Source organism: Monodelphis domestica, chromosome 6, assembly GCF_027887165.1.
Source record: "Monodelphis domestica isolate mMonDom1 chromosome 6, mMonDom1.pri, whole genome shotgun sequence".
NCBI lineage: Eukaryota > Metazoa > Chordata > Mammalia > Didelphimorphia > Didelphidae > Monodelphis > Monodelphis domestica.
The window spans coordinates 12,882,329-12,908,339 of record NC_077232.1 but is presented as its reverse complement, the minus strand read 5'-3'; the positions used below and the strand labels follow the sequence as shown (position 1 = coordinate 12,908,339).

General features: G+C 46.0%; 1 protein-coding gene across 9 annotated transcripts; it reads left to right on the top strand.

Moving 5' to 3' along the window:
• Positions 1-845: 845 nt before the first annotated feature.
• LOC130454973 (uncharacterized) lies at positions 846-20,334 on the top strand. Of its 9 annotated transcripts, XR_008912714.1 has the most exons (8): positions 851-993; positions 3,153-3,324; positions 7,921-8,064; positions 10,098-10,154; positions 11,010-11,129; positions 13,510-13,641; positions 14,951-15,049; positions 19,830-20,334. XR_008912714.1 is itself a non-coding variant. In XM_056801657.1 (7 exons), the coding sequence occupies exons 1-6, from the start codon at positions 863-865 to the stop codon at positions 13,621-13,623; spliced, it is 738 nt and encodes a 245-aa protein (XP_056657635.1). In that variant the 5' UTR covers positions 846-862; the 3' UTR covers positions 13,624-13,641; positions 19,830-20,334. The 9 variants fall into 9 exon arrangements, 5 of the variants coding, with proteins under 5 accessions (XP_056657635.1, XP_056657633.1, XP_056657636.1 ...); XM_056801657.1 differs by lacking the exon at positions 14,951-15,049 and having other exon boundaries at positions 846-993; XM_056801655.1 differs by lacking the exon at positions 14,951-15,049 and having other exon boundaries at positions 13,510-13,645.
• The last annotated feature ends 5,677 nt before the right edge of the window (positions 20,335-26,011 follow it).

The following is a 26,011-nucleotide window of genomic DNA, read 5'->3' as shown; positions in this document are numbered from 1 at the left end:
TAGGTCTCCACCTACGCATGACATGGATGAGGGAAGGAGCCTCTCTCCACCCTACCCGATGCCTGTCCCTCCCTCCTCAGCTCTGGAAATTCCCAAAGCCCTCGGTCCCTCCTTCTTCTTTGGGCAAGTCACTCAGCAGACCCGGACGCCATGGGGCTCTATTTAGTCCATCTATCCCAGGGAGGACGGGGAGGAGGGTGCGAGGACCACAGAACACATGTGTGGTCCACAGGCTTTGGATGTCATGGGATGCGAGTGTCTGTTGGTCCACAGAGGGATGGGGGCAGGGAGGCTGGAGGAGTTGGGGAGGTGACCGTAGAGGGGCAGTGGGAGTAGATTCTGGGTCTAGGTCAGGCCCGTCCTGTGTGTCCGGCACCGTGCTAAGTCTGGAGGACACAAAGAGAGACAGTCAAAGGGGAGACCACCAGGTCTTGAGCAGCTCTGGACAGGATACGCTGGAAAGCAGGGTGTGTCCCGGAAGGCTTTCGAGCTGAGACTTCCAGGAAGCCACGGAGGGAGAGCCTTCCAGGCATGGGGGACAGTCAGGGCCAAGAGCAGGGAGATGGAGGCCAGGTCACCGCTGGAAGAGCAGGCCTCGGCGGCTAGTTTAAAGAGGATTGGGAGGGGGTCTAGGAAGGCCAAGGCGAGGCCCTTGCAGTCGATTCTGGAGGTAGCCGGAGTTTGAGTGGGGGGAGGGGAGTGAAGGAATGACAGGCTTTAGGAAAATCCCATGGATGGTCCAGTGGAGAGTGGACTGTAGGAGGGAGAGAATGGAGGCAGCCTCCAGCGGTAGTGGGGGGGGGGGTGCTGAGGGCCCGCCCCAGGGAAGTGTAAGCGCCAGAGGGGGGAGGGGGGCCGGGAGATGTTGCGGGTGGAATCTTCCAGAGATGCTGCGAAGGCGACCTGGACAGGGCTTGGCCACGCTTGCTTCTGGCTGCTGAGGGAGTCTCAGATCGTGAAGCCGAGGTGCTGCGGCTGGCGTCCGCCTCTACGGTAAGGGGGAGGGGAGGGTTTAGTGGAGAAGAGGGTGAGTTCCGTAAGCTGTCTGGGGAACGTCCAGTTTGAGATCTCTGAAAGGCAGGAGGAAACCTAAGGATGGATGGAGGTGAGCAGAGACGTGGGGGAGGGAGGGCGGGAGAGGCAGATTTAAGAACCAACCGTGCGCCGGCCGTAATTAAACCCAGAAGAGCGGACGATACCGCCCCGCGAATCAGCCCCGCGGGAGAGTAGTGAGAGCCCGGCCAGGCACCTGCGGGTTACTGGGCGGGATCTGGAGGAGGATCCAGCCAATGAGACGGAGAGGTGGGGCGGGGGAGGGGAGTGTCCCACAAACCAAGAGACGGGGCTTTAAGAAGGAAAGAGTGACCACCAGTGTCAAAGGTCACAGAGAAGTCCAGAAGGGAGGGAGGAGGGGAGGGACAGGCAGAGCCGGGGAGTTACGAAGAGAATGAGGGGAGGCGGCCGTAAAGGGCAGAAGAAAGGACAACAACCGGGATGGTCCGCGTGGGATGGAATGATCACTGGGGCCCGGTGGATGCGCTTTGTTCTGGGTGCGATGGGAGCCTTCTCCCCTGAGGCCCCGGGCTGTGGATGCGCTGGGTGCCCGGAGGAGCCGCTGCAGGACTGGACAGAGCCACGCTCCCTGGACGGATAGGACGGGCCGAGGTTTTCTCTTTCCTGGGCTAGGGGCTTCAGCCTTTAGACCTTGAAGGATTCTCAGAAATCCAACGCCCGTTTTACAGATAGGAAAATGAAGACCTAGGCTAGCCCGAAACCACGGAAAGAGTAGGAAGCAGAATTGGAACTCGGATCCCGCAGGACTCAGCTTTCCTGCCCGGGCTCCTTAGTCCGTGCCCGCTGCTAACACTCCCTCGTGCTCATGGGGGCCCGCAGGGATGCCGTGTGTCAGCAGGACCTGGCGCGGGTGAGAGCACTCCGAAAGGCGGCGGGCCTGAGGGGTGGGATGCGGACGGCTTTCCAGAACCCAAGCCAGCATCTCCCCTGCCTGTCGGTGGATGGGCGCTCTTGGTTCGGCGGAGCTCCTTCCCACTCGGAGCCTCCACGAGGGATGTGCTCGTGCTGGCCCCGCGCTCGGGGGTTTCTAGCGGGACTCTGTCGGTTGGTTAGCGGGCCATTGTTAACCCTCTTCCTGGGCTTTCCTGGCCCCAGAACTAGCCCGGAGCCTTGCGGATGGCAGTGAGAGCTGGTAGGGCTTCCCACCCCTCCCCGAATACCTGATAACCCTGGCTCTAAGCGTCTTTGATTCCGACACCCCACCCCTCCCCAGCCTCTCCCGCTCCCGGGTTTTCCCGCACAGGGTGATGGGGCCAACTCCTCTTTGGAGAAGCAGAAACGGAGACCCTGTTAAGTACCTGAGGCAGGATTCGAACTCAGGTCTTCTGACTGCCCACAGGATAGGATCACAGCATTTTGAGCTGGAAGGTGTGTGGACTAGGGGTGGGGTGTCCCTAATAGTGGACTCCCCGAGCACCCAAAACTACAAAACCTGGAAGCAGAGAAAAGATGCAAAATGGCGGTTTTTGCAAAAGCGGGCCACCTCCTCAAGCTAAGGGCTCCAGAAGATGCCCGAGCATCAAACTCGAGATCCTGCATCTATAGTTTCCAAACGCAATCGCCCCTCCCCTCCCCCCCCCCCCCCTCACCCCTTATCGTCTTCCCACCAAGTTCTTATCCGGAACTCAGACTCCCAGGTTTAAAGCACATTCTGCTGGGGCAGAAGGCGTTAACGTGTATCTAGATGCAGACACCTTTTCCCCTTTGAACGCCGAGGCAAATCCGGGGATTTTAGGCGGTAAACCTTCCCTGGGGAATGAAACGCCCTCCAGAAGCCTAACCTCGGGGGCTCCAGCTTCTGGAGTCTTCGGAGATTCAAAGCAAGCGGCGAGCGCCGTTGGAGTTTAAATTAGACCGAGAACGAGGCTGGGGAGGCGGTGGGTCTAGAGACAAGGAGGGAGGGGAAGTGTACGCCTACTGCTAGCTTAAGGGCTACCCTAACGCAGTTGGGCTATAGACCTCGAGGGAAGGTTTCTACTCGCTTCTTACAAGCAAGATGTGGGGCCGGCTGTGCGGCTAGGGCAGAGGCAGGGCGGCCTCTAGTTTGGTAACCTCATTCATAATCTCCTCTCACACAGCGGAAGGAAACCTCTTTACTCAGCCGCTCTGGGCAGCCTACCGGGCTCCGAAACTCCCGAGGCAAAGCCGGAAGAACCTCTCCTTCCCTCCGTCCCACGGAAGGAGCTCCGACTAGGGGAAAGTCCTGAAGGGAGAAATCTCCAAGGCAACGAGGAATTTCAAACGGCCGAGGTGAGGAGGGAAGGTGTTCCCCGCCCAGTGCCTAGGCTAGCCCGAGCAAAGGCAGACCGTGGCCACCAGGGGGCCCCACAGCGCAAAGAGCTCCGGGCCTGAGCTCAAAGGCAGACAGCAGCTGTGTCGCTAGGCAAGTCGCTTATACACTCTGCCTCAGTTTCCTCAAATACAAAAGAGAGAGAAATGGCCCCTATCTTGCAGGAAAACGACTGAAAGCCAGAAATTTGCTGAAGACAGCAAAGATACCGAAGAACAGAGCAGTTCTAGAAGTCATTTTGCCATTCAGAAAGCATGCCTGAAGCCCTTCCATACAAGGCACTGTTTTGGGCACCAGGCTCACCAAGGGCCTGAGCAGATCCCTTGGGGCAATGGTAGGGGATTGGCACAAAAGCCAATTTGTCAGGAATTGAAAGGGAGGGGGGGACATACAAAAATTCCTCATGCTTTGTTCATTCCAACACAGCATTTCAATTGAAAGTTAAAACTTTTTTTTAACCCTCACCTTCTGTCTTGGAATCAATACTGTGTATTGGTTCCAAGGCAAAAGAGTGGTCAGGGCTAGGCAATGGGGGTCAAGTGACTTGCCCAGGGTCATACAGCTAGGAAGTGTCTGAGGTTAGATTTGAACCCAGGACCTCCCATCTCTAAGCCTGGCTCTCAATCCACTGAGCTACCCAGCTGCCCCCAGAAAGTCAAAACTTTTTTGCTGCTTTGAAAAAAAAAAAGGTGCTTCTTCTGCTTAGGATTATATATATATATATATATATATATATATATATGGCAGACCTCTCCTTTTAAAGTGTGCTTTGCTGGTTGCAATTCAGTGGTTTGCTTGGAAAATCCCCAGTTACGTTAGGTGCCTGTATTTCATCTCAGTCACTATCCTTCCCTACTGCCTTCCTTGCTCCCCAGGTTAGATGGAAGCCTATGATTTTATCCATATAAAAGAGGAAGTACGGATTTTGGGGGTAAGTGAGAACTAAGATTTTTTGATGATTGCACCTGGGATGGAGGGTGATAGAGATCTGGGGACAAGCAGAGTTAAGGCCTCCAGAACATTTCTGACTTCAAAGAGCATTTACAATATCAGATACTCCTGGCTAACTAATAGGTATGGGGAATTGCTCTTATAACTTGGGTGTCAAAGAAATGAGATACACATAGGTATATGGGTATATATACATATAAGTACAAACGCAATAGATAAAATGTATGTATATAAAGAAATGTATAAACATATAGAAAAATACATATATATAATAGATAGGAAGGAAGGAAGGGGAGAAGGGAGGAAGGAAGGAAGGAAGGGGAGAAGGGAGGAAGGAAGGAAGGCAAGAAGGGAGGAAGGAAGGATGGAAGGAAAGAAGGGAGGAATAAAGGGAAGAAGGGAGGGAGGAATGAAGGAAAGGAGGGAAGGAGGGAGCTTTGAGAGCTGAGCCAGCAGTCTCTCATAGGGGAGAGTCCTGTCTAGAGTGTGGCAGTTCAGTCAGATAAATGATGAGAGGCACTGTATGCTCAATACTGTGTCAGGCATCACACAATTCTCTGCCATGGCACAGAGCTTGGTTTATTTTATAGGTGCAGTGAGTACATGCTTTTCTGGCACACAATCATTTTTCAACATGCATATTTCCATAGAACCTAACAACATATGTGAAGCCTAAAGAGATAGTTAATGAAACATTGTTGTTATAACAGAAATAGATGAATGACATAAACAGGGTAATTTGGAGGTTAGTTGTCCCTGACCTATGGGATGACCAGTTAGGAGAATTATTGTTACTTTTGGTCAGCTTTCACGATCAATCACAATTACTTAGGAGATGGGTAAAAAGAATTTTGTAACTTGGTACAGGGTTAGAGGGTAATTTAAGACGGACCAGAATTGGGATTTTCCTCAATTTTGAAGTTGTATATTTCTTGTGCTTGATTCAGGCACCTGGCAAGGTTGCTTGGTTATGAACCAGTGAAGTGTATCAGTAACTTGTGTTTCAGAGGAAAGATTAATTTATCTGTCATGCTTTGCCTGCAATGGGTGTGGAGCATTTAAGTGTGTCTCTGATTAAGAGAGAAGGGAGGGGTAATGGGTATTGGTCTTTAGGTTTTATTTCTGTGATTATAATTTTTTGGGGTAATAATCTGGGGGGGTTATATATGTGTTAATCCTGTAAGTATTTGCTCTTGTGCTATTTCTCCAGTCTTGGGGAGAGAACAATAATCATAATTCCATTAGAGAGAGAAGTCACATGGGAGGGGGGGTTCACTGGGTACCTTGTTTTCTAGGGGCTGCTTTGCTGTTCCCAATTTCCCAGGCTATAACTTTGTCAGACAGCAGGGGTGTAATGGCTCTCCACTAGTGAGGAAGGGGAAGAAGGAAGGAAGTGAGGGAGAGAGGAAGGAAGAGAGGGAAGGAGGGAGGAATGGAGGGAGGGAGGAAGGAAGGAAGCAAGCAAGCAAGCAAGGAAGGAAAGGAGGAAAGAAGGGAGGAAGGGAAGAAGAAAGGAAGGAAAGAAGGGAGGGAGGAAGGAAGGGAGGGAGGGAGGGAAGAAGGGAGGAAGGAAGAAAGGGAAGAAAAAAGGAAGGAAAGAAGGGAGGGAGGAAGGAAGGAAGGAAGAAGGCAAGAAGGAAGACAGGCAAACCTATTTGAGTTTATTGTTCTGGAAAGATCCTGCACTGTTGTATATTTGGAAAGAAAAAGAAAGAAAACAAGAACTGGGTTAAGATCCCCTCTCTATTTCCAGGGTAAACTTATGCTGGAAAAAAGGATTGATTTTTAATATGTCATTAAATCTGGGATGGAGGGGAGTATATATATATCTGTCTATCTATATCTATCTATCTATGTACTTGTATACTCAAATATGTATATATAATTATATAATATATCCCTATATATATGGATAGCAAAGGGATGTATAGCAAAAGGAAAATCATTTAAAAATGGGTTTTTACCAGCTGTGTGACCCTGGGCAAGTCACTTAACCCCCATTGCCTAGCCCTTACCACTCTTCTGCCTTGGGGCCAATGCACAGTATTGACTCCAAGACGGAAGGTGAGGGTTAAAAAAAAATAGTTTTTTAGAAATAGAAAGTAATTTGGAGATCTCAAAAGGTTCTTAACCTCACTTCACACACACACACACACACACACACAGAGCTAAATATATATATAAATGTACATACATACACAGACAGCTCTCAAATATGTGGGCATAGGTATAGATTCACGAGCTGTTTTTCCAAATAACTGGCTTCCTTTGAATCCTTTGTATTTGACTTTTATTTGTTTAAAACCTTTATTCTGAGAAGGGCTTCCTGGGCTTCACTGGGCTGTCCAAGGGGTGCAGGAATCCCAAAAAACTATTTGGGTTCCCCGCTCCGTTGCCTCAGGTGCAGAAAGCCAGGCCTGGTCCTCTTCTGCGGCTCCTGCTCTTAGTCTGGGACAGTGAGCCCCTTAGCTGGACCAGGCTTGAAGATCTCAAGGACAATCGGAGAGCCGGTGCCCTTCCCTTGCCACCATCTCGTCCCCAGATCATCTGGTAACGGCTTCTGTCTGCAATTCTGTGTCTCCCAATAGCCTGGGCTGGTTGATGGTGGGGAAGGTTTCCCTTTTGTCTTTGTATCCCCAGTGCCTAGCTCAGGAACAAGCCACTGGGGGGAAGGAGAGGGAAGGGAACAAGCATTTAGGTATCACCTACTAGTGCTGGCTTTACATATAATATCTCTCTCTCTTGAAACTCGCAGCAGCCCTGGTCGGCACGTGCTGTTATTGTCTCCACTTTACAACTGAAGCAACCAAGGCAGACAGAAGTTCAGTGACTTGGCTGAGGTCAATATGAATAGCCAGTCAGCAAGAATGAAGCCCCAGCTATGTGCCAGGCTTCTGTCCTAAGCACTGGGAATACAGATGGGGAAAAAAAGACAGCCCTTGCCCTCAAGGACCTGCAGATCAAATAGGAAGGACCATGTACCCAAGGAAACTGACACGGAGGAGGGGGTGTCTAGGGAAGGTGCCCATACTGGGTGCATAGTGTCCCAGGGAGAATGAGACATCCTGAGCTGGGTTCTCATTCATTGTGGTTTCGTTCCGAAGCTAAATTTGAACTCAGATCTTCGTGATTTCAAGGCCAGCACTACACTGATGGTCCTTGTAAAGAGGGGCTTGGGCTGAGGGTCTCTATGGTCCCTTCCTGCTGTTCCAGCCTGGGATCCTCGGGTTCATGCCCTTTCCATACCCACTACAGGACAAAGCAGGTATCAAAGCTGTGGGAAGGGTAGAAGCTGGACAGAATCCATCAGCTCATGGTTGTCTAACTTGGGTAGCACCTGACCATAAGCCCTGTGACAACTTCCTTGGCAGAGGCCCCCCAACTTTTGCTTGAAGACCCCCCTGAAGTGGAGCCTATTTCCTCAAGAACAAAGTAACAGAACCACAGGAACTAGACTTAGGCCTGCCCTTATGGATATGGCAGCCCCTTCTTGGGCCCATTGAAGCCGGTGGGCCTTCTGCTGTGGGGTATAGGATCTCTCTCTGTCTGGCTGGGCTGGCATTCAGGGCCTCTGCTGCACACTGATGACATTCTCTTCCCTGCAGGCTATCCAGATCAGCATCGGCATCTTTCAGTTGTTCTTGGGGATCCTGTGGTTCTACCTCTACCTGACCCAGTTTGCAGACTCTTTTCTCACTTACAAGACCTTAATTTGGAATGCGAAATACCCATTATTATCAGCGTTTATCGTGAGTAGCCCGGCCCTTGCTGTAACCGACAGACCCTTGGTGACGCCAGAATGGGCCCGATCGCTGGGGGAACAAACATGGCAGACCCCAAGGAAAAGAGGGGCCAGACTCTCTCTGCTTGACCCAGGGCACAGAACAAGGAGTAAGGGGCACAGTTGCAAAAAGGGAGGCTCAGAGTCTGGAGGAGCTTCCTCACACCCCCCACAATGGACTAAGTGCCCCTGGAGGTTGTAAGTTGGGTGCCATTGAAGGCTCGAAGCCACTTGTCAGGAATGGTAGAAAGGGTTCCTGTTCAGAGGCAATAGCAGCTCACCCCTCTCTGAGGTTATAAACTGTTACAGAGAAGGGACAGCCTGTATTGGTAGAGGGAGTTTCCTCACCTGGGAGTTCCCTAGACCCCAACCTGCTCTCCATCTGGTGTGAGTAAGATTTAATAGCAGCCACAGTCCTTGATAGCCCGAAAATCTCTGATTCTGTCCAGTCCGAAGTCTGGGGTTCAAATCCCAGCCCTGACACTTAGGAGCCCCTTCTCTGCATCCTAGTTTTCTGGGCCATAAAATAAACTTGGGTGTGGAATTGGACCAGAAGCACCCTGACATTCTTTGTGACTCTTGACCCCGTAGACTGAGAAATTAAATGAATATTTAGCAAACTGTGCAGCTGTGGGCTCCCAAGCCCCAGACAGAAGCTCAGGCCCCTGGATCCTGGGACTTTGTTAAGGGGCCCAGCCCAGAGCAGGCTGCGAGGATCATTGTGCCCGACATACCCATTTTAGGGATAAACCTCCTTAACGCCAGCTCTAAATGCCATCTCTCTTGTCTCTATGTCCCCAGCTGCTGGCACACAGTAAGCACTCAACAAATGCCTCCTGCTGCATTAGTGGGTTGATTCTGAACTCCACCTCTAGCCTTCTAGCACCCAACCATTATGTCCAGTTGCTGGCACACTGGGCCTAGAGTCAGGAAGACCTCAGTTCAAATCCAGCTTCCCATACTTCCTAGCTGTGTGATCCTTAATGAGTCAGTTGCCCCTGCCTGCCTTAGTTTCCCCAGCTGTAAAATGGGGATTCTAAGAGCAACTGCCTCCCAGGGTCCTTGTGAGTCTCCAGTGAGAACAGTGTTTGTATATGAATTGAAAATTTTTATTTAATTAATTTAGAATATTTTTCCACGGTTACACACAAATCATGTTCTTTCCCTCCCCACCTCCCTCCCCTTCCTGTAGGGATGCACAATTCCACTGGGCTTTACATGTGTCGTTGATCAATACTCATTTCCATAATATTGATATTTACACCAGGGCAATCGTTTAGAGTCTACATCCCCAATCATATCCTCATCGACCCATGTTATCAAGCAGTTGTTTTTCTTCTGTGTTTCTACTCCCACAGTTCTTTCTCTGGATGTGGATAGCTTCTTTCTCATAAGTCCCTCAGAATTGTCCAGCTTTGCATTGCTGCTAGTAAAGTCAGTTACATTCAATCATGCTACAATGTATCCGTCTCTATGTACAATGTTCTCCTGCTTCTGCTCCTCTTACTCTGCATCAATTTCCAGTTCACATGGAATCCCTCCAGTTTATTATTCCTTTTAGCACAATAGTATTCCATCACCATCACTACAATCTGTTCAGCCATTCCCCTCATTTTACATTTTTTTGCCACCACAAAGAGCCCAACTTATGAATATTCTTGTACAAGTTTTTTTCCTTATGATGAGACAGTGTTTGTAAAACATATCTGGCACAGAGCAGCCACTGCCTTCTGTTTATTGCCTTCTGATTCCTCTCCCTTTCCCCCCATACCTCTGACCTCTTCAGCTAGAATTCGGTGCCACCTGGATAGTCAAAGGTGTGCCAAAATCTCCATGGAACTCTGAGGCTTTTGGTAATATGCCTGCCACTGGCAAAGGCATTTGAAGAGAGAAAAGCTGCAGATGCCCCATTTAATCAATTCATGCTTTTGCCTGTGTGTGTGTGTGTGTGTGTGTGTGTGTGTGTGTGTGTGTGTGTGTGTGTGTACATTTTCTACCTAGTACACCTTTGCAGGACTCCTTACCATCATCACAGAGAAGAAACGCCAGCGTTTTCTGGTAAGTCCAAATGTTTGTCCTCCAAGAGCCCTTCCCTGCCCGTCTCTGGGAAAGCCGCCTCCCCGGGGGCTTTGGGAAAACATAGCTCTTTAGCCCCCTAAAATACCAGAGAAAGGGAACAGGCGGTGATAATGATCAAAAGTCCCAGCCAAAAATCTGATCTTCCATTACAGAATGAGTGGAATTGGATGGCGAAGTACAGACTTTTAGGCCCCAAACTGAATAACTCCTTTCCTATCCAAACCTTTAATGAAATGCTAATTGCATCCTTTGAAATGATTTCTCTCCTTGTGCAGAAGATACTAACATTACATTTTGCTTTTACTGATACCCCTCAGAATCAGATTTTGCTTTTAAGGCCAGGTTCATATTCGCATGTAATCTTCTTTTAATTAGCTTTTTGTCATAAGACAAAGACTGATCTGAAAGGCCATGTGGTTTTCTCTCAACGGACATCAGAATTCATCTCTTATGATTTTATACAAAGACCCAAAGCTCATTTGACATAAATATCACGATCTGAATTCACTTGCTCTGTGGCTTCCTTAGAAAACTGCTCCAACATCATCCACATGTTATCTGGCTATACGTTATGACCCCCTGTTCCATGAGTCGCAACTACATGGGGGAGGGGGAGGTATGATCTCTAGAGCCGTAAAGAGGAGGGTTCTGTCTTCTGTAGGATGGCAGTCTTTTATGAACAGTTGCAGAGAGAGAATAAATAAAATAAAATAAAATAAAATAAAATACCAGAGAAAGGAGAGGGGCTCCTCTCACCAGGCCATCTGCCAAGAATCCTGGCTCGGGGCTTCTCCAAAGCCAGCCCTCCTGCTCATGCTTCATTTCCCTTTTCAGGCAAAGATCACAGTGGGGATAAACATCATTGGCATCATCTATTCCGTCTATGGACTGATAACATTAGTCATTGAGTTTCTTAATTACGATTCTTACTTTCTGCATAAATATTGGCCCGAGGTAAGTAGGCAGTTCTCCAAGGTGTGTTGGGAGATGGCCCACACCTGCCAAGTTGCCATCTGCCCCCTCCCCCCCCCCGAACTCCCAGGGGAGTGACTTCCTCTGGTCAGTTAGTCTCTGGCCCTCTTTCTAACTAAGGATCCAGGTGCATTTGAGGCTGAGCAGGGCTCCCTTCAGGGGTAATAATGATAAGGAAAGCATCCCATCATGCACTTGAATGTTGATAAACTAGCCCCATGAGCCACTGGATCTCTGAGCCAGAGAGGGGCTCCCTCCGAACAAGAATCCCGCCTCTGCCATATTCCCAATGGATGGTGGCCCAGGCTTTGCCTGAGAACCTCCAGGAAGAGGAAGTCGTAGTCTCCACAGATGTCTCATTCCATTCTGCCTGTGGGGAACTTCAACCCATTACTCCTAGTCCTGAGCCTGGAGGTCAGGCACAACAAGTCTCCTTCTTGCATGGCATGGCCCTCCACGCAGCTCTCCTGCCCCCCATCCCCAAGGCTGAGTCTTTGCTTCCTGGTTCTTCTACGGGGGATCCTCATATGGGATGACCTCCAGCCCCTTCAGAATCCTGATGATGGCCACTCTCTCCATCGGATCAGTCTTTCCTCCAAGGGTGCCCAAGACTGAACATGGCACCCCACTGGAGTCTGATGAAGTCAAGGGGCAGCAGGACCTTTCCCAGGCTATCGAACAAGCATTGCTGTGCTCCGTCTGGACTAATCCTTCTCTCAGAGTTTCCAGTTCATGGGGCAGACGTGTCCATATGTAGGCAGGGAGTTAAGGAGGGTTGGGGGAGGACCCAGCAAGAGTGCCCAGAAGGTAGTGTTGGATTAGTCTTGGCCGTTCTCTAAGGTGGCCTAAAATTGTGTTCCTTTTCCCAGATTCCACTTGACATAGTTGGCATACATCATGCTTAGGGTCCACTGAAACCCCCTGGTCTTTTTTCAGACAAACGACCTTGTGGTCACACCTCCTTCTCCTCCTTGTGAAGTTGGTTGGTCGCACCCAAGACCAAGATCCTACATGCATCCCTTCCAACCCTCATCCCCAATCTTCAGCCCAGTGTTCCATTGGGATTCCTGACCTTGTTGTCCATAATCGACCGTCTCTCCTGTCTCTGGATCAGCAAAATTTGATAAGCTCCGTCCGGCCACTATGGGGAGGGGAGAGGTCTATCTAGGTGGTGCCACAGTGCCTGTAGAGTGCTGGACCTGGAGTCAGGAAGACTTGAGTTCAAATCCAGTCTCAGACACTTACTAGCTGGGTGGCCTTGGGCAAACCCTCTCTGCTTCAGTTTCCTCAACTGTCCAATGGGGATAATCATAGCACCAACCTCCCAGGTTGTCATGAGGATCAAATGAGAGAGTATTTGTAGAAAGTGCTTAACACAGAGCCAGGCTTGTTGGGTACATACTTGCCCCCCATCTCCCTACCTTTCCCCCTGAAAAGAAAGAAAGCTCATTTTGGGGACCGATCTAGCCCCTTGTTTAGTTCTCTCAGCATGTCAGCCTTCTAAAATCTCTCTCTCATGCAGAGACAGTGGTTTCCTGCTGCCTAGAGCATTAGAGGAGCTGGACATGGAGTTTAAGGAAAATATTGATGAGGGGGAAAGTGTCCAGAGGAGTGCCAGCCAGCCAGTGAAGGGCCTTGGCTTCATCCCATGTGGGGATCAGTTAAAGGAACTGGGGATATGTAGGGGGACGTGATGGCTATCCTCAGGCATCTGAAGGATCGCTGCTGGAAAGAGACTTGTTCTTGTCTGGCCCCTGAGCAAGGGGAAGAAGAAGAGCAGTGGGTGGGTGTGCCAGGGAGGGTCACTTTCTGTGATTCTGTGAGTCTTATCTCTCTTACTTGCTGGGTAGTCTTGGTAAAGTCATTTCCTCTACCCCCACCCAAGTTTTCTCATCACTAAAGTAGACTAGATGGCCTCTGAGATTGGCTCCAACCCTTGATATCTTAGAAATCCAAGTGCTACAGTTAAGGCTATATAGGGTACAGTAGGAAAAGCATTGGCTTTAAAAGGGATCTGGATTCAAATCTTGCCTCTTAATAAATTCTTGCTCTTTCTATCCTTTCTATCCTTATTTTTCTATCTTTCACTACTTATGTGATCTCTCTCTCTCTCTGGGCCTCAGTGTTCCTGTCTGTAAAACCAGAGGATTCAACTAGTGCGTTTCCTGTGCAGGGGTGCAGAGGCTTGGGCTGAGTAGGGGAGATAGGGCCCATACTGTGTTCACACCCCGATGATGGCTCCCTTCTGCCTGTGTGAGATGAGACAATCGAGCCCTTCCAGCTCTGCTCCCCTGGCCAGTGGGATCATTAACCGACATGGAGATACTTGCAAGAAATGTGGCTTTTCTTTTCATTTTTTCAGAACTCTGGAAAGTTACTTTCAAATTATTTGTTCATCTACACTGTCTTGTTCATCTTGGTCTCCTGGATGGTCCTCAAGTGGAACCACAAGGCCGTCTATTACTCCCCCCACTGAATGTCTCCTTCCTCTCCGGCAAGTAAGAGGTGGGGGAACCGAGGGGAGTAGGAAGGAGAAGTAGAAATGGTCAAGGCTTCTCTTTTGTGGGACAAGATAGCATCCGGAGAGGGCAGGTGGGATCGGTACTCTCTTGAGGTTCCTTCAAAGGCAAGCTCATGGGCCCTTCCATACAGACTCCTCTCTGCCATGGAATGCTAGAGTTCAGGGGGCCCAGCAGAGGCTGCCTAATTTAGCCACCTGGTTTTACAACGGGGGAAACTGAGACCCAAGAGAGTTCAGTGATTTTTTTAAACCCTCATCTTTTGTTTCGGAATCAGTGCCAAGGCAAAAGAGCAATAAGGACTAGGCAATGGGGGTTAAGTGACTTGCCCAGGGTCACACAGCTGGGAAGTGTCTGAGGTCAGATTTGAACCTAGGACCTCCTGCCTCTAGGCCTGACTCTGCATCCACTGAGCTACCCAGCTGCCCCCTAGCCCAAGGTCTTTAGGGATATCAAGTTATTGTGACATGAAAGGGAATCCCAGAGAATTCCTAGAATACCCAACTTTCTTCCATGAAAAAGGTAAGAAGGCACCGCTATTTCTGGCCCAAAACTAATGGGGGGGGGGGGGATTCCTGATATTGGTGTCACAAATTCAATTGACTGAACAGGGTTGAAGTCATGGAAAACACTAAGCCTCACCAGGAAAGTCACAGCAATCTGGGGGTTTGTTGAAGATGGCTTAGTAGGAAGAAAAGGAGAAACTAAAGTGATCCTCCAGCAAGCCCCTGAGGAGGCCCAGGAAAGGCAAAACAGTCACTGAATCATCTAAAACCTCAGTTTCAACATTTGTAAAATGGGTATAATGACTTTAATTTAATTCCACCTTTAATGAATGCCTGCTCTATACTCTGCTAGCCACTAAGAATACAAAAACAAACCCAAAACCTGTTTTTCCCTCAAGGCGTTTGCATGGGTGGGTGGGTGGGGAGTCAAATGGAAACTGATATATTGGGGACACAGAGAATTCAATGCAGATTGTTTGTGAAAAGAGCCGAAATAGGAGTGTAGGAATCTGGAAAGGCTTCCCATAAGAGCTGCCATCACTCTGGCAGGAGCAGCAAAGCATTCCTAAAGGAAAATACCATCTAGTCATCTTGGAATCAGCTAAGATCTGGGTTCGAATTCTTCCTTCTGACACAGTAATTCTATGACCCTGGGCAAGTAGTCTCTATTGAAGTCATGGTACTAATCCCAGAGGGTAACTGTGAAGGTGGAATGAGATTGTGTATCTGGGGGGAGCAGGGGCTCAATGAATTGATGAAAGCACCTTCTCTGTGCCAGACATCCTCCAGAGAGCTGAACTAGAACCCGACTGCTTCTTGGTGCATCCTTGAACACGGGGCCCTCAGAGCTATGGAAAATGCTTTCTCAATTCTTACAGTATGTGAATCTTTACAGTATGTGAATCAGGCAAGCCTGAGCCTGGACTTCTGGCTGGCTGCCTCATGTGTACCCCATTCTTGTAGGGATCCCTGCCAGCCAGCAAGATCCCTACACAGGGTGATCCCAATGGAGTTCCAAATTCACCTCTAACAATAAGGCAAGCAGGCTTGGTTCACAAGCAAGCAAAGCTACTCAGGAGATCCCCAAGTTCTATGTGGCTCCCCCTGAAAGAATTAGAGGTTCCTTGGACACTTAGTCCCTGGAATCTGAGGAAGTGCCCAAGTGTAACAACACACAACAAGGGCTAGTGCCCTTGTCGTCTCCCTCCTCACCCTCTGTCGAACATCAGTTTTATATTTTTTTCATTTCTTTTTATATATTTTTTCATGGTTACATGATTTATTTTCTCTCCCTCTTCTCTTCCCAACCCCCTTCCGAAGCTGACAACCAATTCTATGTATTATTACTTGATACCTATTTTCATATCATTTTAAAATAATCTTTTAAAACCAAAACCCCAAATCCCATATGCATATAAACAAGCGATGAATCATGTTTTTCTTCTGCTTTTCTATCCCACAATTCTTTCTCTAGATGTGGATAGCAATCTTTCTCACAAGTCTCTCCAGGTTGTCCTGGATTGCATTGTTACTTGTAGCAACGTTTATTACATTCATTTGTGCCACAATGTATCAGCCTTTGTGTATAAGGTGCTCCTGGTTCTGCTCCTTTCACTCTGCATCAGTTCCTGAAGGTCATCCCAGTTCACATGGAATCCCTCCAGTTCATTATTCCTTTGAGCACAATAGTATTCCATCACCATCAGATACCACAATTTGTTCAGACATTCCCCAATCAAAGGGCATTCACTCATTTTCCAATTTTTTGCCACCAAAATGAGCACAGCTATGAATATTTTTGTACAACCCTTTTTTATTATCTCTTTGGGGGTACAGACATAATAGTGGTATTGCTAGATGAAAGGGCAAGCAGTCTTTTAAAGCCCTTTGGGTGTAATTCCAAATTGTCTTCCAAAATGATTGAATCACATTCCCCAATTGATATGAATAGGCAATTTTCAGATAAAGAAATCTAAACTAGGGGGCAGCTGAATAGCTCAGTGGATTGAGAGCCAGGCCTAGAGATGGGAGGCCCTAGGTTCAAATCTGGCCTTGGACACTTCCCAGCTGTGTGACCCTGGGCAAGTCACTTAAGCCCCATTGCCTAGCCCTTACCACTCTTCTGCCTTGGAACCAACACACAGTATTGATCCCAAGACGGAAGGTAAGGGTTTAAAAAAAAATCAAAACTATCAATAAACACATGAAAAAATGTTCTAAATCTCTTATAATCAGAGAAATGCAAATCAAAACAACTGAGGTACCACCTTACACCTAGCAGACTGGCAAAAGAAAGTAATGAATGCTGGAGGGGATGTGGCAAAGTAGGGACATTAATTCATTGCTGGTGGGGTTGTGAATTGATACAACCATTCTGGAGGGCAATTTGGAACTATGCTCAAAGGGCGATAAAAGACTGTCTGCCCTTTGATCCAGCCATAGCACTGCTGGGTTTGTACCCCAAAGAGATAATAAGGAAAAAGACATGTACAAAAATATTCATAGCTGTGCTCTTTGTGGTGGCAAAAAAATTGGAAAATGAGAGGATGCCCTTCAATTGGGGAATGGCTGAACAAATTGTGGTATATGTTGGTGATGGAATATTATTGTGCTAAAAGGAATAATGAACTGGAGGGATTCCATGCAGACTTGAACGACCTCCAGGACTTGATGCAGAGTGAAAAGAGCAGAACCAGGAGAGACTGATACACTGTGGCACAATCAAATGTAATGGACTTCTCTACTAGCAACAATGCAATGACCCAGGACAATTCTAAGGGACTTATGAGAAAGAACACTATCCACATTCAGAGGAAGAACTGTGGGAGTAGAAACACAGAAGAAAAACAACTGCTTGATCACATGGGTCGAGGGGGATGTAGAATCTAAATGGATCACCCTAGTGTAATTATCAATAATATGGAAATAGGTCTTAATGACACAAGTAAAAAAACTCAGTGGAATTGTGCATCCACTACAGGGGGTGGGGGGCGGGAGGAGGAGAGAGAAAGAGTATCAATCATGTAACTATGGAAAAAACATTCTAATTTAGTTAAATAAAATTTTTCTATTAAAAAAAGAAAAGAAAAATAAAGAACAAGGAGGACTATGTTTGACACTTTGAAAAAAAAAAGAATATCATTCCTCTAAAGAAATCTAGATATTGTTATAAAAAATATTTCAAACAATTAGAAAAAATATTGGATCAATTCACAGCTCCACCAGCAAATGTATTCGTGTCCCAATTTTGCCACATCCTCCCCAACATTATTATCCATTATTGTAATATTGGCCAATCTGCTAGGTGTGAGGAAATATCTCAGAGTTATTTTTATTTATATTTCTCTAATCGGGAGGGTTTTAGAACAATTTTTCGTGTGATTATTGATAGTTTTGGGAGAATGGCTTGATTTCTTATACATATGACTTAGTTCCTCATTAATTTGAGAAATGAGATATTTTGGTTAAAATTTTTTTCCAGTTTGTTGCTTCCCTTCTAATTTTGGTTGCATTGGTTTTTATTTGCATAAACTTTTTAATTTCATATATTTCATAAATTCATATAATCAAAATTATTCATTTTATATCTTTTATATTGTTCTCTGTCTCTTACTTGGTCTTAAATTGTTTCCTTTTGGGGTCCCAGTTCTGATCCATACAAACAGATCTGCATTCACTAACCAGTGGGGTGTAGTTAGACTGACGTGGGGGGCCACCACTCTTGCCAGCAGCATGTTGCCTTAATTTTAAAGTGGAACACAATCTATGTTTGATTAAAATGTCTCCCAATTATATTTTAATCTGGTTCAGCCCCACTTGGGAGTGTTGTGATCTGCTTTTCTAAGACATGGATTTCAGGGTTATTCATATTCTCAGAGAAAGATGGTAGCACAGTGGATAGAGTGCAGTCTCAGATACTAGCTATATGACCCAGGCCAAGTCATTTAATCCTGCTTGCCTCAGTTTCCTCATCTGTAAATGAGATGAATAAGGAAATGGCAAACCACTCCAGTATCTTTGTCAAGAAAACCCCAAATAGGTTCATGGAGAATTAGACACAACTGAAAACTACTGAACAACAGGGAAAGAAACACAAAGCAGAAGTTCCCAGATGCCCTGATGAGGCTCACCAAGTGAGCCACTGATCTCGCTGGCCTGTGCCACATGTGGCCAGAGAGTGTCATACATGCTCTGTATTCTGGAAAGCAGAAGGAAGAATAAACCAAAGGGCTGAGTCAGTTAACTGATGGATTAGCTCTCCTGAGTTCAGTGACCATTCCTCCTCCACAGTCATGGGGCAGAGGAGGACGGGGGCATCAAAAGGGACCACGTGGGGTTTGATGGATCATACCAAAGCACAAAGACCTTAACAATAGCCAGGGCACAGGCTTAGCCCTCTGAGAGACTGCTCCAGACTCAGGAGACTTGGGGACCTTGCTGTCTATCTGTTACAAATGGAAAACATCCATTAACTAAATGTCTACTTTTTTTGTCATTAAGAAAATGGCAGGGGGGGGGCACTATGTGTACAAAGGCACAGAAATATGGGAAGGCATATACCTCTGGGTCTCAGTTTCCTCATATGGAAAATCTAGGAGGTTTTCCTAGTGTCAAAATCCCTGATCAGACCCAAATGCAGTGAAAGCTGCAGATGAAAGGCCCAGTGGATTCAGATGCTGCTGGGGGACCAGAGGAGATCATGCATCTGCACCTAGCTTAGATGTGTGATCTCAGTGAGCATCCCCACCAATGGAGCCCGTGCCAACCTTGCACTCTTATGTAAATGCCAGGTGTGATGAGGAGACAGAGACAGCTGTGGTCATCTGGCTTCTCTGGGTGGCACTGTGGGACCCTTGAAAAGAGTATTGTCCTTGGTGTCAGGAGAAATAGGATCAAATCCCACCTCCAGTACTTAATCCCTTTGAAACTTTGAGGGTCAACCTCATCATCTTACAGAGGAGGAAACTGAGCTTCAGGTTAAGTGACTGGACAAGGTCACCTAGATCTTAATGACAACAAGGATTTGAATTCATATCTTATGATTTCAGTTCAGCCCTCTTTGTGTTCAGGAAAGCGAGCTTGTCCATGGAGTCAGAAGACTTCTAATGGAGGCTTTAAAGTTGTCTAGTAGTGTAACCTTGAGTAAATCCTTTGCCCTTCCCTAAGCTTCAGTTTAAGGTTAGGGAAGGAATAACTAGCCATTTCTCCCACAAGTCATTGGGGTTCTTAAAGGTGCATAGGCAAAGCTGCTCCTAACCTTTTTCCTCCCAGAGGTTCAGACACTGAAAGGGCTTGCCCTGGTCCACACAGCAAGAAGTGCAGAGGGAAGGATTTTCATCTTAGAGCCCTAGTCTCTGCCTCTTACTACTGGAGAAGCTGATGAGATCAGAGGGGTGACCTTGGGAAGGTCACTGGACCTCTCCTCAGCTTTCTCCTCTGTAAAATGAAAGGACCTCTAATATCTCTTCCTGCTCAAGCTCTACAAAGCTAAATAACAGTCAGGATTAAATTCCAGGCCCTCTGACACCAGTCTAGCAAGTCTATTCCCTGTCCTAAGCCACCACCTGCTTCTGTCATTGGGTTCTCATTGAAGCAATGTCATGGGAGCTCTGGTTGAGGATATGATGAGTGATAAGATTCTTCTCTTCCTGTTTCAGCACAGCCCTGCCCTCCCAGACCCATCTTAAAGATGTCAAGGTCTGAGCCAAACTCCTTTGCTGCTCAGCTCTGGCTGAAGAATCTGGGAAGGAGAGGACCTAGGGATAACAGCAAGGATTCCACCGAAGACCGTGCTCAGATCTAAAATGTTCCTTTTTGCATGGTTTGGTAGCTTCACTGGTGTCTGTGGCTGGCCCCGACGTGGGGCTGGTATCTCATGCTTCCCATTGTGTGCCCAAAAAGGCTCCCACCCTCTCCTCTCAGAAGGGTTCCTATGGTGTGGGAAGGGGCCATGGGAGCTTCAGCTCAGTCTTACTTGGATGACTTGTTTACCAGAGCTTAGGGCAATCAGATGGCAGAGCATCCATTGAAAAGCCTAGAAAACCAGTAGGACCCCCAGTAAAGAAAGAATGGGCAGTTGAGTATGGATGGCTATTTGAAAATGTCAACAATGTCTTTTCTAAATGTTTCTTTTTTCTGTTCAATAAAAGTGAAATGAAGATAGTTTGCTTTTGGTAATTCTTAATGGGCAAATATGGGTGATTAATAATAATGATAGCTGGCATTTATATAGCATTTACTATGTGTTAGACACTGTGCCAAACTTTTGACAATTACCTCATTTGATCCTCATAAACACTCTGGAATATAGGTACTATCATCCTCATGATCCATAGATTAGGAAACTGAGGCAGAATGGCTTTCCCAGGGTCACACAGCTTGTGTCTGAGTCCAGATTTAGTTCAGTCTTCCTAACAGCAGGACTCTATCCACTGCTCCACTTTTAGCTGCCCAAATTAGAATAATTTGAATTTGAATTAGAATTGGAATCTTTCTCGGTGAGGGGGAGGGGAAGGACCTAAATGAATATGAGGAAATCTTTCATCCCATCCTTCACACACATACACTCTCCTCTCTCTTCCTCTCCACCCCCAACCCCTATCTCTCTGCCTTGGCTAGAGAGCTGACAGACGTTAGTCCAAATTCTGTTTCTGACCCTGACTAGCTATGTGCCCTTCAGCAGCTCACCTCTGACTTCTCCCGAGCCTCAATTTTCTCATCTGTAAAATGAGAATAATAATCCTTAAACAATCTGCCTGTGATAGACGACTGTGATAGAATACTATTGTGCTAAAAGAAATGATGAGCAGGATGCCTTTAGAAAAATCTGGGATTACTTAAATGAACTGATTCAAAGTGAAGTGAGCGGAACCAGTTTGTTGTTCACAGTATCAGCAATACCATGATGATGACCACCTGTGAAAGCCTTAATTACTCTGACTGAAACAATGATCCAAGACAATCTCAAGGACCCATGAAGAAAATGCTATCTCCCTCCAGAGAGAGAACTGGCGAATTTTGAATACAGACCGAAACAGATTTTTAAAAAACTTTTATTTTTCATGTGTATGTATGTATATGTGTATATTTTATTTTGCAACATGACTAATATGGAAACATTTTTTGCATAATGTTGTATGTTTAATCAAAATCCTATTGCTTGCTTTTTTTTTTAAACCCTTACCTTCCATCTTGGAATCCATCCTGTGTATTGGCTCCAAGGCAGAAGAGTGGTAAGGGTAGGCAATGGGGGTCAAGTGACTTGCCCAGGGTCACACAGCTGGGAAGTGTCGGAGGCCAGATTTGAACCTAGGACCTCCCGTCTCTAGGGCTAGCTCTCAATCCACTGAGCTACCCAGCTGCCCCCTATTGCTTACTTTTTAAGGGATAGGGAAGGAGCAGAAGGGAGGTAGAGACATTGAAACTCAGATTTTTCAAAAAATGAATGTTAAAAAATTTTACAAATTGGAAATATTTAAAGAAATTATATGTATTTATGTGCTTTTTCTACATTTTTTTTTCCTAGAGAGTAGGTTTCCTTAACTTACCCATGGTGGAAATATAGCCACTCCTCGCTAATCCAACCCACTGCCAATTGGCATGGTAGTTTTGACCTGCTCCATCTCTGACTAAGGCCAGTTCACCCTTCCTTTGGCGTCCAGATGAATTCCATTGACCCACCCTCCTGGGAGGTGCTCACCATATTGGTGTACAATTTAGTGCCTTGTAATCTTATTGCAGTTCAGAATTCCTGAACTCAAATAATCCACCAGCCTCTTCCTCCTCCAGTAGCAGGGTTTACAGGAATATTATCACTCTGCCCAGCTCTTTGTAAATCTTAAAGCACGATAGGAATGTGTGTTCCTATCATTATTCACAAACCATTTTGTTCTGGAGAATTTGAAAAATAATACGCTTGATGGGAATTGAGTATTACCATTTCCCCAATCAAATTCTAGAGCAATCAAAACTCTTTGGTAATAGCTAAAAATAAATAGGATCAGTAGAACAGATGAGCTAAGCAAAGCATAATAGGAGCCCAGTAGTCCAATGTTGAATAAATTCAAGAATACAAAATAATGGGAAAGAACTCTCTATACTGCCAGGGAAAACTGCCAGGAAAAACAGAAAATACTTTGGGAAAAAAAAGAAATTTAGACAAATATGTTATACCATATTTGACAAAACAGAACCAAACCAAAGCAAACCAAAAAACCCTTCAGATGTAGAAGTGATCTGATTATTAAAAGGTGTTTTTTCGTGCGTCAGCTATGGGGGAGGAGGGGAGGAAAAGAAAATGATCTTTGTTTCCAATAAATAATGTTTGGAAATGACCAAATAAAATAATGTTTTTTTTAAAAGGGTGTTTTTTAATGAGGAAAATGGAAATGTATATATTTATATGCTTTTTCTAAGTCCTTAGAATATTATTATGGGGAGAATTCACTGTACAATAAGAAATTTTGTCCATCAAAAAAAGATAGACAATTTCAATTACATAAAGTTTGAAAGCTTTTATCTAAACAAAACTAATGCAATTAGAATAAGGAAAGAAGTTGAGAAATGAAATGGGGAAAAAATGAGACCCCAATAAGGATTTGTTGCTGGGGGGGGGGCTCTTGGGGATACAGAAATAAACTTCTTTTTTTTAAACCACTTTTCTATTTGTTTTTTTCAGTAGGTGCTTCCATCAGCGAGCATTTAAACATCAGGGCTTAGTAAAAGAAGGAAGTGAACTGGAGGAGTTTTATTTGGAAAGTGATGTGGTTCTTCTCATAAACCTGAGCAATCTCTGCCACCAAGTCCCCACCCTGATGATGAAGGCATAGCAACACCACATAGCTGAGAACCACAACCATTGACAAATAAAAGTTATAGATGATACAAGGAACAACACAAAGACTGTGTCCAGAGATGAATTATGCAAAGTATAAATGATACAAATTATGCAAAAAAGGGCCCAAAGGGGAGGTAGCCAAGGAAATCTGTGGTTGGAAAAGAACTTGGGCCAGTCATGAGGCAAGATCAAAGGAATTCATATGGACAGCCACAATGCTATCTAGAAAATATAGAAAATATCTCAGGGAATACATTATGGTGTGCTGGGAAAAGCACTGGCTCCCAAGTCAATAGGACTAGAATTCAAATCTTACCACCTGTGTGACCTTGGAAAAGACACAGCCTCCATGGATTTTAGCTTCCTTATCTGAAAATTGATGGGGTTGCCCTAGATGGCCTCTGAAGTCCCTTTTAGTTCCAGGACTGTGATTTTTAATGAATTCTTTGAATGATTTATTGGAGAACATGGATGAGAGGCACCTGCACAGGTTCCAGTCTACACCCATGAAGGGATTACCCACATATATGTATAACCACAGACTCATTGAAACAGTAGGAATTCTGTGCTCCTAGTAGGGAGTCAGGTTCAATAGAATGGAGAAAGAAGGGGGTGGGGCAAGAATCATACACTTCCCCATGATTCCTGGGCAGGGGGTGGGCATATAAGCCACCAGAGGTGAGAAAACCCCCAAAGTGAACCCAGGCTCCTGATGTCACCAAATTCCCCCCACCAGGATCATCTACCTATTTACATTCCCACTGATGAACTATAAACTCCTCAGGAACTAGGACCCTGTATGATTTTCTCTTTGACTTCAATCCTCTCCTGGCTGCCCTCCTGGCTGCCCTACTGGCTCATCACAAAATTTTTCTACCCTGCCAGAGAAACTTCTTCACCCTAAAAGATTGCTCCAGCCCTGGACTCCTTTTCACATCCCTTCCTTCTCCATTCTTCTCTCCTTTGGATTGGCTGGTTTTTCCCAGAACCTCCATTTAAAGTGAGATGTCCAAGTCAACACCATTTCTCCATTTCTCTTGAAACTCTACTCTAGACCCTGAGCAAGACAATTCATTCCTGCCTCAGTTTCCTCATCTGTAAAATGGGAATCATAATAGCATTAACCTGACAAGACTATTGTCAGGATCAAATGAGATGACATTTGTATTGGATGGGCAGGAAAATGACATTTTCATTAACCTTTGATTTCCTCTGGACTCTTGTGTTTTTTATTTTATGCATTAAAAATAAAAAGAAACATAAAAAACTCAAGGACTCCTGAGGAAGACACTTAAAAATGCCTTTCATATCTCATACAACACTTGGATCCAGGAAGCTAAGGGGCACAGTGGATAGAGGGCAAGTCAAGAAACAATTGAAGTCAAGAAAACTTGAAGTTTAAATCCTGTTTCAGATACTTGTGAGATGACCCTGGGCAAGTCACTTAACCTCTGACTCAGTTTTCTTTATGTGTTAAATGAGGGGGTTGGACTTGAGGGTCTCAAAGGACTGTTTTATCTCTAAATCTATAATCAGGGATTTTGATCTCCTATTTAATCCCATATGTTTTATTTTATCTCAATTTTTTTGTTATTCTAGGTGTGTATGTTAGTTTGAGGTAGGCTGTCTGTTCACATGGCTTTAAAGGTTAAAAGCATAAGGGGAAGGCGGCAGCTGGGTAGCTCAGTGGATTGAGAGCCAGGCCTAGAGATGGGAGGTCCTAGGTTCAAATCTGGCCTCAGACACTTCCCAGCTGTGTGACCCTGGGCAAGTCACTTAACTCTCCTTGCCTAGCCCTTACCACTCTTCTGCCTTGGAGCCAATACACAGTATTGACTCCAAGACAGAAGGTAAGGGTTAAAAAAAAAAAAGCATAAGGGGACATGGGCAGGGAAAGTCTCAGTAAGTGACAGGTTGTTGATGACAAAGGAAAGGGGAAGAGACTGGATTTTCATGAAATATATGTGCTTTTATGAGCAGTTTGGACTTTGAAAGTTTATTGTCTCAATAAACATTCTGCAGGCAGTGAGGGAAACACAGAGTCAGTGAGAGGAGAAAGAGAGCACCTGGCAGCTGGGAGTACACAGTGAGTATTTAATCTAACTGTCCTTTTTTTGCGCAATCCCAGATAATAATAATTATCAAGAAGATAATGAAGGCGATAGTGGTTGCCATAGTGTCGAAGTTGGTCCCTCGTCATCTTTCCTGGTAGATCAGAGCTCACGGGAACCAAAGAGAGATCCTTTGGGCACTTATTGGACATTGCCTGGGATCTGGTGAGTTCTTTTATGGAAGCAAGGCAGCAAATGAGGCAAATGCAAAAGGAAATGAATCGTGACTGAAGAGTCCCTGGACCTGGAGGCCAGACAGCTGGATTCTAGGTCTGATTCTGTATCTGTCTGTGTGCCTTTAGCCATACCACCTCCTCTCTCTGGGCTTCAGTCCCTTCCACTATACCATGAGGGGTTTGGGCTAATTGGACTCTCACCTTGAAGATTCTAGTTTCCTAGTTTAATATTCTCACAAACTAGACCCAGAGGAACAGCTAGATTCAGCCATTCAGGTTCAGTTCGTGGCCTTGGGCATAACCAACCCCATCTCTCCTGGCTTGGTTAGGGATCTTTGAGAACCTCAGAAATCTTTCTTCAATTGGAAGAGGAAGAGCTTTATTTTCTGAAAGGGCATTTCTAGGACAAGGATGTAGAAAAATGAAGCTTTAGGCAGACCTCAGATCTCAGCACCATAATGACTAGAAGGAAGAACAATCTAACAAGATCTACCTTAATTTAAAGAAACATCCTCTTTGACTTGGTTAGAACTCAAAGGAAATCATTCCTGAACCAATTGTTATTTCATTAAAAATATATAATGAGGGGGTAACTGGGTAGATCAGTGGATGGAGAGCCAGGCTTAGAGACAAGAGGTCCTGGGTTCAAATTTGGCCTCAGACACTTCCCAGCTGTGTGACCCTGGGCAAGTCACTTGACCCCCATTGCCTAGCCC

Excerpts from the sequence above, each read along its gene's own strand:
- LOC130454973 (XM_056801657.1), top strand. The coding sequence starts at position 863 with ATGTTGCGGGTGGAATCTTCCAGAGATGCTGCGAAGGCGACCTGGACA. Across the intron at positions 8,065-10,097 it reads CATTATTATCAGCGTTTATC|TACACCTTTGCAGGACTCCT; the intron begins GTGAGTAGCCCG and ends TTTTCTACCTAG. Across the intron at positions 10,155-11,009 it reads AGAAACGCCAGCGTTTTCTG|GCAAAGATCACAGTGGGGAT; the intron begins GTAAGTCCAAAT and ends TTCCCTTTTCAG.